The sequence below is a fragment of the Desmodus rotundus genome, chromosome 3, assembly GCF_022682495.2.
Source record: "Desmodus rotundus isolate HL8 chromosome 3, HLdesRot8A.1, whole genome shotgun sequence".
NCBI classification, from domain to species: domain Eukaryota; kingdom Metazoa; phylum Chordata; class Mammalia; order Chiroptera; family Phyllostomidae; genus Desmodus; species Desmodus rotundus.
The window spans coordinates 180,412,755-180,425,796 of NC_071389.1; the positions used below are offsets into that span (position 1 = coordinate 180,412,755).

General features: G+C 52.9%; 1 protein-coding gene across 2 annotated transcripts; it reads right to left on the minus strand.

The window, feature by feature from the left end:
- Nucleotides 1-23: 23 nt before the first annotated feature.
- On the minus strand, nt 24-13,029 carry USP5 (ubiquitin specific peptidase 5). 2 transcript variants are annotated; one of them, XM_024579427.4, is made up of 20 exons: nt 12,821-13,029; nt 9,948-10,073; nt 9,667-9,733; nt 9,336-9,469; nt 9,037-9,182; nt 8,586-8,770; nt 8,051-8,145; nt 7,185-7,378; nt 6,362-6,433; nt 5,964-6,051; nt 5,722-5,847; nt 5,075-5,228; nt 4,566-4,740; nt 3,847-3,935; nt 3,073-3,264; nt 2,417-2,560; nt 2,195-2,340; nt 1,828-1,981; nt 1,279-1,363; nt 24-672 (listed from the first exon to the last, which is right to left on the minus strand). In XM_024579427.4, exons 1-20 carry the CDS (start codon nt 12,929-12,931, stop codon nt 579-581), a joined length of 2,577 nt encoding a protein of 858 aa, XP_024435195.1. In that variant the 5' UTR covers nt 12,932-13,029; the 3' UTR covers nt 24-578. The 2 variants fall into 2 exon arrangements, with proteins under 2 accessions (XP_024435195.1, XP_024435196.1); XM_024579428.4 differs by having other exon boundaries at nt 3,142-3,264; nt 12,821-13,025.
- Between the last annotated feature and the right edge of the window lie 13 nt (nt 13,030-13,042).

The following is a 13,042-nucleotide window of genomic DNA, read 5'->3' on the forward strand; positions in this document are numbered from 1 at the left end:
TACAAGGTATCAAACAGGACACAATTTAGCCATTGTATTTTTATTCACATCCTGTATTTTGGCATTTTTCCAGAGAAGAACAGGGAAGAGACAGGCTGGGGCAAAGACTGAGGCAGGAGGGCGAGGGGGTCCCCATTTCCCTCATATCCCTCCAGGTTGACCACACAGGGGACAAACACAAAGGGGGAGGGGAGCAGGAGCACCCCGTCCTGTGAAAGAGGCTGCACAAAGCAATACCCACACGCACACACGTACAAACAAGCCCCCTCCACACCAGGAGCTGGCAGGATTAGAGAAGCAGAGGAACAGGGGTTCAGGGGGAGGGGAAGCAACAGAATCTCCTCACAGACAGGCGGCCACCCTCCCGTCCCCATCCTGCTCTAACCCCACAGTCTCTCGTCTCCACTTTGCTTGGCCATTCTCCTAGGGCCTCGAGCTTCTTCCCTGCTGTGGGCGGAGGGGGGGGCAGAAAGAAAAAGGGTACAGAGCAGGTGGGCTGCAGTCCATCCCCCAGCCCCTCTCCCTCATGCCAGGCAGTCTCTCCCCTGCCCTCCGCGGTAAAGGGTCAGGGCAGGCTCTTAACTGGCCACTCTCTGGTAGAAGTAGATGTAGCCCAGGTCCTTGGGCGGCTTCTCAGAGGCACACACTTTCTGGTCGTTGTAGATCACCCATCTGGGGAAGGCGGGGAAGGGTGGAAAGAGATGGACCAACTGGGCAGTCCACAGGGCTTCTACTCGGTTTCTCTGACATAGCCTCTGGGGCCAATCCTGCAGATTCCAGGGAAAGGCCACCAAACCTACAGTCCAGCTGCCACCTGTCTGAAGGGAGCATCCCAATCTCACCAGGTCATTTCCCCTGCTCAGTGCCTTCCGATCCTCCAGTATCTTTACAGCCATCCCCCCACCCATTTCTGTATGGTGGGGGTTAGCCAACTTTTTCTGTACAGGGCCAAACTTTTTCTGTAAATCTTTCAGGTCTGTTAGACCATCGGGTCTCTAAACTACTTAACTTGCCTGGTGCAGCATAGAAACAGCCACAGACAATGCATAAGTGAGTAAGCGTGGCTATGCTCATCAAAACCGCTTACAGAAGCAAGTGGCCTAATTCAGCCCTCCGGCTGTAGTTTGCCTGATCTCTGCCGTCAACCATTCCCTCACCCCTCTGGTGTGTGTGTGGTTCCCATCAGGCAGTCCTTCACCTTCTCCAGGATTTCCGGGGTGCCCCTACTCATCTCCACCACCACTCCCACATTCCAAATGCACATGGCTGGGCCCTCACCTGCCTTCCTTCTTGATGTGGCAGACGTAGTGACCACACATGGTGGAGGTGCCCATGTGACTAATGAAGGCAAAGAGCTGATACTCTAGGGAAGGAGAGAGGGGGAGGGCAGAGAAGACAATGAGAGAGGGATCCTTGAGTGGCAGTCTGAAGACCTGACGCACAAGTGGCACACACAAGGCCCGAGGCCGAATCCGGCCCTCCACCTTGTTTTATCCGCCCGGCACCTTGTTTCTACCTGGAAGCAGCTCCAAGCTCTCACTTAACTGTTAAGGAGTAGTTACGTTTACACAGCCCTAAAATTACATTCAGCCCTGTGAAGGTGGCCAAAAGGCTGATGTGCCCCGGTGACAATGAGTTTGACAGCCCTGCTCTAACAGCTCAAACTCGGGTCTCCACCGCCTAGAATCCCACCTTTGGGAGTCCTGTCACAGGGAAGAAGTTTCTGCCCCTGCCCCATGTGGGAAGCAAAGCTGCCTTGAATGAGGCTCTGGTAGAGCAGACTGGCGAGATTGTACCGGGCCTGTCCTCTTTCCCCAGGACACTCACTTCCAGATCCATCCCGGACTTTAGGTCCCACTGGCACAGACTCAGAGATGGAGTCGGCAGCCGAGCGACCCTCCGAGATGTCCATGGCAGCTTCTGCATCTAGGTCATCAATGTGACTGAAGATCCAGTCCACAGCCCGTTCTAAACTATTGTTCTTGGGGAGAAGAAAAGCATTACATCTCCGACAAGTTCGGGGGGCAAGAAAAGCACCAGTGAAAGCCTCAGCTCCTTCGTCACAGCCACAACAGCGTGGAGCCCAGCCTCGGCCTACCACACCGATGTCCCTGGCCTTGCTCCCGAAGGACGGACCCTCACTCTCACCCTCTTCTACCAGAGGCCCCAGTCCTGAGCTGGGGATAGCCCCTACCGTGGCCCGCAGAGCTTTAAGGGCCTGGTCCCGGGAGAAGCCCATGGAGACAATGGTGGTCACGCAGTCCTCTGGTGGGGGGTCCGCAGCTGCACTTGTGGAGCCAGGCCCACTGGAGCCAGGCAGGATGAGTGGGTTTGCAAAATCTGTGGATGGGGAGGGGTTGCAGTGTTTTGGGGAGGGTGGTGGCCCTGCCTGGCCCTGCTACCCAGCCCTGCCTACCTGGATCATCCATGTGCGACATGACCCAGTTCATGGCGGCCTCCGCCCCGCTGTTGCCCGTGTAGTAGACAGCTTTGCGGCAGGCGTCCATGGGGAAGCCCATCTCCACCAGCTGGATGATGACCGATTCATCCAGCATGGGGGCTGTGGTGCGAGAAGTGCCGGCACAGTGACCGAGTCCTTGGGCCACTCTTTGTTCCTCCTCCTCCCCACACAGTCCCACCCCTCCCTCTCCCAAACATTCCACTCCAGGCATTTTTCTCTTCCAGCGGGGCACCTTATCCCGGAACTAAAAGGACAGATAGTACAATGTGGGTCTATTACCCTAACGGCACAGAACTGAGGCTAAAGACCCCCATGGATCCCCTTCCTTGCCCATTGTCACAGAATGGGCCCTGTTTCTGGAATACAATTCCCAGCCCCTGCCCCCAACCAATGAGGTGACAAAAAAGGAGAGGCAATTTAGCCAGTGGTACTGCCATCCACACGGGGAATGTGGCTAGGAGTGCTCCAGGCAGTCCTCCCGTCCACCAAGAGGACAGAGGAAATTTGAAAGGGAGGACAGCAGAAACACAAAGGACAGGGTGGTGGGGAGGTAGGCAGAGAAGACCCCCCTCGGCAAGGGAGAGAGACAGGCAGGAAAAAGAGTCACTAACATGTCGGAGAGGAGAAGTGAGGGGAGCAGAAGGAGTCTTCGTCTTCGTTGCCATAGAAACCAAGGCTACCTTTGGGCTCATCCGGAGTAACCAGGGGTGGGGCAATGTCAGGCAGCTCCTCCTCTCCAGGCTGCAGCCCTGTACCCCTCAACTGGGAGATGTCTAGCTCCTCTGGCATCTCAATGGACACATCTGTAATTGGAATGGTACAATAGGTCACCTCAGGAGCTCCAAGGCCCTCCTGAGAAGGCACTTTGGGAATCTCAAGCCCCTACACCATATTTTGGCACTGCTCTGTAATAAGGAGCTGTTCAGAGAGTACCACCCTCAGGGGTCCCAGTGTAATAAAAGTAACTGTGGGCCTAGGAGTCAGAGGCCTGGATTCTACTCCTATATCTACAGCAAATCAGCTGTGGGCCAAGGAGGGGGCCTCCAACGTGTGGGACAGAATGAATCAGTGGTTCTCAAAGTCATCTAGGGCCTGTAAAACCTGCGAGAGCTAATTATTTCACGATTATCAAAATGAAAATTTAATCAGTTATAAAAACTAAACTATGGAAGTGACTTTTGGTTGTAAATCATAATTATAAAATCAAAGAAGTCTTTTAATACTTTTAGTCAGTGCTTTTCAAACTAGACATATTTTGAAACATCTAAGGTAATGTCTTCCTCTTTCAGAGGGAAGTTAGAGAAACATTGGTTTACATGTATTAAGGCCCCTTATTTTTTTAGCATTTCCTGCTTAACCTCCCTTGCTTGTCCCAGCCATCATACCCAGTTTCTTGGGTACCCAGTCTAAGCCGAAGGTGAACTTCTTGATCTGGATGACCAGGTAGTCAGGGAATGAGGCAAATCGTGTGGTCCTAGGGAAGAGAGCATGTCCTGGTAGCCAGACAATCCCAAGGTTCTCCTATCCTGAAACTCCCCACCCTGGGGTCCAGCTTCTCATGTGTAGAAGACCTAACAGCTCATATGATACTCCATATTCTTATCCTGCCCTGGGCAGGCATCAGAGCATCTGCAAACAAGGAGCAGCAGAAGCCAGGAGAAGGGCTTCTGATCGATGGGAGCAGCAAAGCAGTGGGTGGCTGAATTCCCATGAGACCAAGCACTCTTACAGACCTCCAGCTCAGGCCAACCTCTGAGTAAAAAGTAAAACCATTTGCTGGAAACCCATGTCCTGTTCCCTACTAAGTGTCTGCACTCTGCCAGGATTGAGGGAGTGGGTGGAGAGATGCTGCACTGAAAAGTGCCCCATGCCACGAAAGAAGACGGAGTGGTTTGGGCAGGACAAACTAATACACAGTAACCATCTGAGTCTGCTCCTGTGGGGCTTCTTGGTTCCCACCGGGGCCAGATTACCAGCCTCAACGGATGCAATCCTGAGATTCCACCCAAAAAAGGAATGACAGGACGAGAAAGCGGTAGATGGCATCTTTGGGACTACCCTGACACAGGCCCAAGACCGTCAGGCCCAGACCAGCAGGACTTACTTGACAGCTACTGATTTGGCCTGCAGAGCCGTGCTCCAGAAGTCATCCACCTGCTCGGGGGCCCCATAGGCCTCCAGGCAGGAGCTGAAGGGCACCTGGGCCCGAACCAGCTCGGGCAGTGGCAGCTTCTCCTCTTCGGCCTGCCGCTTCTTCTCCTCGTACTCTAGAAGCTCCTCTGGTGACAGAAGTGGCGGGTGGATCCCTCAGAAGGTACTGCCTCTTTCCCTCCTTAGCCTGGCCCTGCTGGCTCTGTGTCCGTGACTACTTCAACCCCTCAGTCCCACCCAGTCCCACCCAACGTGCACCCACATATGATTTTGCTTCTTTTTCTCAGTACAGCTCTGCTGATGAACTGCGGGCAAGGTTAATCTGACCTCACTCTACTGGCCTAGCTTTGGACTTCTGGCTGAGGGAGCAGAGTGTACTGCGGGCTCTGCCCCTATAGATGCCCAAGCGTTCCTCACAGCCTTCACTGCACCCGTACCCAGGCCTGGCTGACAGCCACCTACCTTTGTTAAGGGCTGCGTCCATGGGCACAGGCAACTGCATGATGTAGTCCACTCTCTGGGTGTATTTCACCTTCTCTGTAGCCAGGCACTTTATCTTTTCCTCCACCAAGAAGCGGAACACTTCATTAGGATTTTCAGAACTCCGGCAATTCCTCTATGGGAAAGAGGCAGGTGGAGAGATCTGGGCAGCCAGGGACTGAAATGGGGGTCTAAAAGGGTCCCTGGTGGTCAAGGAGGGAGAGGAGGGGTGGGGGAGGGAGACTACCACTGAGAGCGCAAGGAGTAGAAGCCTTCCCCAATCACCCGCCGCCTCCCTGATTCTGGCCCGCTCACAGCACTGTGGGACTGTGTTGGAATGTGCTTGTAGTTCTCTCGATAAGTAGTAAGTATCCTGAGCATTTTCTGTGGGTGTATCCTTCATGAGGCAGCAAGCCCATCGAGTATAAGGACCACTGCTTGGCTCTGCTATTCTCCTTGCGTGTACTCACTACACAGGGAAGGCACAGTGCATGCAGACTGCCAGGTACAGGGGTGGGACTGGGTGGGGCTGACAGAGGCAAGAAAGGGCGGGAGGGAGAGGGAGTGAATTGCAGGTAGATGGAAGGACTGCAAAGAGTGCCCTCCCTTGCCGTCTTCCCAGGGCTTACTTCTACCATGTTGATAAGGTGAAGGAAGAACTCTTGGGCATCCTGCTGCCGGTTGGTGGAGAACTCAGGGTGACCCTTGCCAATGAGGGCCTTGAACATCCGAGGGGCAATGCCATCTTGAACCTCCTAGGCAGAGCCAGGGCAGTGAATTAGCTGGGGCTCAAGAGGCCACCTTCCTCAGACATATCCCAGACCTGTTTCCCCATAATCCAGAGCCTGAAAAGCACAAAGTACAGACTCACCTTTTGTTCTGACACCTGCTCCCCATCGCCTGACTCCGGTGCTGGCTTGGAATATTCTCCGGAGAGAAGGCCATGGCCCAGCTTGGCCCTGTGTTAACATCCAAGAGAACCACTTGGCTTTAGTCAACTAATGGTAATCTGCCATCTGTCTATACCTCTCCCTCCCCACCTCAACCCTGGTTTAAGGCCCTCCTTAGTCAACTTGCTAAAATGTGGAAAACCTTAGGGTCCACGGGAACCCATCTAAGGTAGAAAGTATGCCCAGAAGGCAAACATCAAAAAGCTTCTAATTGGCCAGGGCTAAACTGCTGCCCTCTCCAGGTGGTCACGAAGGACAGAGGAGGCACACAGGCAGCGAGGCTCTCAACAGCCTTCAGACATAGGACCTGGCTACATACACCTGGGTGCTGAAGTCCTGGGTCGGGTCCGCTGGAGCATTCTGGAAGATCTTCTCCAGCTTTTCCACATACCTAAGAGCCAAGGGAAGGAGAGTCAGAGGGGCTTTGGTTTGGGCTCAGCAGAAAAGCAAAGGGAGAAATTAATCTACCAGCTCAGTGAATAGACTCCCTCCAGAGTGGAGAGTTATGTGGCTGAAACCTGGAGTCCATTTCTTTCCAGCAACCTGCCCTTCCTGCCTTCTTCACCACGTCAGCATGCAGTGCCCCAAGGCAGATTTTCCCAACCTCCTCCCCGAGAGAGCCAGGGGAAGGGAGAACACAGCTTGGGAGGAAGATAACTACAGTTCATAGCCTTTTGGACAGAACTTCTCAATACATCTTAAGTTTTCACATAAGCATCAGGGCCGTTCCAATTAGATGGTAAAGTCCCTTTTGCTAAGAATTTGCCTTTCTTCTGTCTTTGTGTCCCAAGTCCTCCCTCTCCCCCAAGTGTTACATGGCCATGGTAGGTGCTTATCTGATGTCACTAGCCTAAAATAAAGACCACCTGCTCACCCGTGAGTCAGGCAATCCAAGAGCCCTGGGATTTGGTATTCTGCTCTATGGCGGCGTTTGTGTGTGACTGGGTGATGATGGTGCAGTCCTACAGCTGGCTCCCCTCACAGCACACCAGCCACAGGATCATAGGAACTAAAACTGCACTGAAACAGAGGTGCTGAGGGTGGCTGAAGGAGGAGTGTGCCTAGAGGCTGATGGCCAGGAGAGGAGTGGGGATTTAGGCGCGCAGAGCCCGGGGGCCAGCAGTGGGGAAGGCACTACTCACTTCCTCTGGAAGTCGGGGATGCTGAAGAGCACCTGGACCACCGAGTTGAGGTAGCAGCTGTTACCCAGGTTTCGGATGCCTGTGTAGCCGGGCCCGAACAAGGGCTTCAGTGGCACACTTGACTCCTGGATCAGCTCCCATTCGCCAATCTGCTGGTTCATATCTATCTCCAACTCGGTCATCGTCTTGTCCGTCTGCAGGGAAGGGGGACTTCAGACGAGGGGAGAGACTCAGCCCTGGATTTTTTACATTGATCTTTCACAGGATCTAGGACGATACCCAGCTGGAGCCTAGAATTTGTTGAATTACAGAGGCATGCAGGATATCGTCTAGTCCAAGTTCTAGACGGCCACAAGCAACTGTCAGAGGACTTAGTTATCAGGCTTGAATGAGGGAATGAAATGAAAGCAACTCCCTCTACCTGAACTGTTTTCCCCATTCCAAAGGTACCCCTCTGTACCCCTCAGGTCTCCACTCAAGCAACGCTTCCTCAGAGACACTTCCCTGATGCCCTAGACTAGGCCATGCCCCACTGCTGCAAACTGCTGTAACACCCTCCACATCTCCATCACACACCCTTCACAGCGGGCAGTTAATCAGTTATTAGTGTGAGCATATGATTCATGCCTGCCTCTCCAAAGAGCATATAAAACAAGGACCACACCTGCCTTATTAGTGACCAACACAGAGTAGGTACTCAGGAGTATTCAATGAATGAACAAATGATTCTAGGAAGTTCTTCAAAGCCCACGTACCGTGGGGACTGGAAGAACTGTGGCCACTCTCTCCCGTACTTTGTCTCAGGCAAGGAAGAGGGGCCTACCAGGAGCAGGAATATGAAGACTTTGAAGCTGAACGAGTCTCACCTTTTGCATCTTCAGCATGTCGATGCCAAAGTGGGACAGGTGCTCAGCCAGGTTGGGGTCCAGGACCATGTCATCCTCATCATATGAGTACACATCTAGGACAGGGGGCAGGAGCAGTGTCAGAGGGGGTGACTCAGGACTGGCCTGGCCACCAATGCCACCCTCTGCCTTGAGGGGCCTTGGTGGGATAGAAGGGTGAGCATGTAGGGTAACCTCTTGGCTTCTTTAAACCTTCTGGGGATGGCTGTTAGGGAAGATGGGTGAGACACAGGGTGAGAGTTGGAATTAATTGTGACTCCTCCCTGCAGGGTAAGCTTCTAGGGTCGAATGTTTTGAAGGATGCTTACTACTCAGATATACTGGTAACTTCTAGGAAGAGGATGGAGGTTTGAAGGGTAATTGAAGATTTAGTCTCATCTGCAGTATTTTCATTGTTTATCAAGACAACATACTCATGTATTATTCGTGCCATATAAAATAAACAACCATTAAAACACGTTTTGGCACGGAGGTAGCTAAGGAAGGGAGGGAATACCAGCTCCGTCAGGTGTGATGGTGCCCAGTTTGACAGCTAACGGGTAGCCTGTCTCCCTGAAGTGCTCCACAGCATGATTGTTGCCGCCACTGCCATCGAAGTAGCGTCGGCCACAGAGGATGGAGCCATCTGTCAGGTTGAGCCACAGGTTCTCTCTCATGTCACACTTGGAGCACTTCCAGCCACTAACCCAAAGAGAAAAGAAATTGAGCTGAAATACGGGTCAGGGGTATCTGGGAGTGGTAGAGAGAAAGGGGACTTTGTGGGCCCCTGCCAATCCAATCTCTCTCTGTTCTCCTCTCCTCTGGACGTCCCCCTGCTCAGTTCTTTGCTTCCACGTCTCCCTAATTGTCATGTTGCCAGCCCTCTCTCCCACCAGATCTCCCAGGAGGGTGGCCTCTTTGCCCCTGCTCTGGCGGTTGTGCCCCGAGGTAGAGGGGCCAGGCCTCACCAGGGAGGGATTCGAGCAGGGTTGTCCAGCTGCTTGAGGTTGAAGGCATGCTTAGACACCTGCCGTACTTCCCCATCCCAGGCCTGTACTTCCTGCTTGCGGGAGGCTGAGTCGGCGGACAGTAGTGCCTCCACCGCACTGGTCACCTGGGAGAAGCAGAGGGTCAGAAATAGTATCCAAATCCCATCCCCCATGCCCCTCTATCACTTATCTTTAGCTTTCTCAGTACTTGCCCAAGACATCACTGCCCTGGCCCCGCTTGCCCTAAAATCTTTGGGAGGGCGGGAAACGATTCATACCCGATCTCTGACAAAGTCAGGTAGTCCCCCCAACCCATCCCGGGCAATCTCCAGGTAATCCGGCAAAATGACAATCTTCACATCCTCATCGTATTCAAACTTCTCCTCGCTGAGGTCAAACCCGCCTTCGACACCTGATGAGACAGGGAAAAAGAGGGACAGTAGGACCACGACCACAGGTAAATGTCCCTTATCTGATATGGCACTTTACTTTGTCCCCTCCAGAGCTCTAGAGTCATTGATCGGGCCCATTCTTCTGCGGCTTTCCTAATACCTATGAGCGCAGGAAAGCCCAGCTTGGGGAGAAGGGTAGGGCTACAGTAGTACTCACCAATAGCCAGGCGGGTGGGCTTCTTTCGTGGGGGGTCTCCAGTGCCTGTGGTGCTGTCCTCCTCTTTCTGCAACCAGGCAGGAAGGGCAGAATCAGCAATGAACAGGGAGGGTGGACGGGATGAAATGAGTTAATCTCAGAAGAGAATGGAGCTAAAAACATGTGTGCTGAGTTTTAATTACACCAACAGATATAGGTAAGAAGTCAGAATGGAACAGATTCAAAAATGGAAACCCAGTGGGATGTGCCAGAAGGTCCCCAGGCCCAGCCCCTATCCCTACCGGGCGCCGGGTCCGCCGGAGGTGCAAGTAGACTCGCTGGCCCGTCTTGTTGAAATGCCTCTCCACGTACTGTTTCCCGAAACCCAGGAATGTGTTCATGCAGATGTAGAGGCCACCCTCACACTCCTGCAGGGCAAGAGGCAGGGGAGGAAACAGGGATGATGAAGCCTGGCTAGATGAGGAAACTAAGACCTGGGCTCAAACACTGCTGGTTTCCAGAAGAAAGGTCCTGTTTTCTAACACTGTGCGGTCCTTGGCAAGTCATTTATTTCTTTAGGATTTAGTACACGGCTAAGATTCTCCCCATTCTCCTATGACTTTGACAATCAACAAAGACACCAGGAGCTGAACACCACCTATCAGTCACCATTCTTCCTCCTTGCTCCTTCTTTGGGTTTTGGAGCCCTCCAATCAGTTGCAGAGAATTCCCTCTACTTCTTCTCTGGAGCCAGAAGACCCAGAAAGTAAACTAGGACCAAACACCATGGACTGCCAGGGCCAGAAATTACATTCAGAACGGAAAAGGGCCCTTTCCTGGGAGAGGAAAGATCTGCATGTCAGACACTGAACCTAAACCAAGGACACCATAACAAACCCTACCTCATCTCCAGGATTAAGAAAAGCTACCCATGTGAAGAAGCAGAGATTCTTCTGGTACATCTAACCCCAGAGCTTGCCAGCAAGACCACACCTTTCCTTTACCATACTCTGCTAGGTAGTTGAACCCTGGTCCACACTGAGTCTTCTCCCCGCTCTCCTGCTGCAGTCGGGCTCCAGCGGAAAAATGCCTTATGTGCAGCTCGCAGCTAAACCTGGACCCAGCCTGGCAGGGACATGAAGTCTGGCATTCTCCAGCCATCACCCTGTCACTTCCCCTCTGACCAATAATTAAATTCCCACTGAAGTCCCATCAACCTCCAACCTCAAAGCCATCCCCTTTCTAGAACAATCTAGCGACACTTGCTGAGACAGGGCATATCTAACCCAGATAGAAAACAGGGAAGAAAAGTGCCCGCTCTAATTCACTGCTGACAGGAGACGATGGGCTTCCCCCAGACTGAGCAAGTCCACTAGTGCCTTTGTGGATAAAGTGATGGAGGAGGTGGAGAAAAAAATTGGGGACAACCACCTCAGATCCAAGTGTCTGAACAACAGCAAACTTCTTCTTCCTGGAATAAAAGCCTCATTGGGCTTGAAAAAATTCTCTGCTGTGATATTTAAAAATAGGGCACCATGGAAGGCAGTGCGTGGTCCCACAGATTGTGTACCACTACCTAGAACAGTGTGGATTCTAACATTCATAAGGAAATAGAACACTTCTGATCAGGGAGGTCACATAAGCTCTCCTTCTACTGTGAACCCAATTTGAAGATAGTCAAATATGCTGGAAGCTGGTTAGCCAAGTCCACTCAGCCACAGTGGCGATCTCTTGACTTGAGGTGAGAGAAATGTAGTAACATTACAAAAATTCCTTTTGGATTATTCAAAGAAGTTTCTAGAAGAGAGACAGGAACTGATGACTTCTACCATCAGCTGGTAAGTAAGAAAATCCTTTTCCTCCTGAGAAAGATGGTGCCTCACCAAGCCGTGCATCTGATAAACTGGAAGGCATGAGGAAACTGCAGGGATTAAACTCCTCTGTTGGAAATAAGAGATGGTTTCGCCAAGGACTGGGAGCCCTGGAGCTCTGCTCTGAGCAGTCTTCTTTCAGCCTTGCCAAAGCCAGACTTCAAGAGAAGCAGCGTATTATTTGAGGCCAAACGCAAAGCCTAGCAAACCACAAATCAGCGGTGATCCTGAAGTGGGCTTCTGATCATGCTCCTGCCCTCAGCACTGCATTAGTGAAGCCTCTCCACTCTGACTTGCAGTTTTCCTGGCCCTGAGCTGGTCTGGCCGAATACCCTGGGCAGGGCCCAGCAGCGGCTTGAGGGGAGGGGTGGTGAGGGGGGTGGATCCCAACCAGGCTGCTGCCCTCTCAGTTCAGGCTCTGGCCTGGGCAGAGCCTTGTCTCTCTCGAGGGTGACACAGGAAGGCAGAATTGCAGGAAGGGAGGTACCTACCGGGTGGAGCCTGTATAACGTGAAGCATGGTGTGGGTGGCGGCTTTGTCTAACTAGTCAAGAGTGGGAGTGGGATGGGAAAGGGGCTTTAGTATCCTGCATGAAAGAAACCATCTCTCTGGGAATACTTTAAAAAGGGTTCCCTCTGCTTTCTGTGATGAGCAGGAAAAAGAGGGGGCCGCGGGACTAGTTCATCTTAAAGAAGAAACTAGAGCTTTCCTCTCCTCTTTCCCTCCCCTCCCTTCCACCAACGATCCACCTCCCCGCCCCCTATCCATATTAACCATGGATGGAGGCTCTGTAACTCGGTCTTTCTCAAAAAAAACGGCTTTCTTCAAGGCTACCTGCAGACTACTACGCGCCTAGGAACTGCAGTACCTACCCTCCAACCCCCAACCCGGCCCAGAACGGTGAGGGGTAGCCCCATCCCTCCTACACGAGACTACAAAACCCGGAGAACCATGCGCGACAAGCAAGGCCAACTCCCAGGTTTTCCCAGATATCCACCTGGGAGATGTAGTCCGACGATCGGGTTGAGCTCCTAGTTTAGAACGGCAGAGGGGCGTGAGCGACTACAGTCTCCACAATGCTCCAAGAGACGGGGAGCGGGTAAGATACAACCGGTGGCTTCCGGGGGCAGTAGTCACACGACAGCTCCAGCTAATTAAAAGCAACGGCAGGGAGTGGCACGGGAGACTACATGTCCCATGGTGCATCGCAAGGAGGCGGTAGCCCAAGCCTTGCAGGCCCCGGCAGAATGACCAGGGCTATGGAAGGAAGTCGTGCTCCCTGCGGGCGTGGGGAATGGGCTTACCGGTGTGTCGAAGGAGAAGGCGCACTCGTCTTTGTGGACCCGGTCTCCAGCCTTAGGGACCCGGATCGTCGGTAATACTGACAGCAGCGCCTCCTCACTCAGCTCCGCCATGACACCGGCAGCAGCTCCTCCACACAGAGCAGCTCCCACCGTTCCTAGTCCCCCACCCCCTACTCTTGCGGACCAATGAGCACTAATCGTTAGGTGCATGCGCTTCAGGGA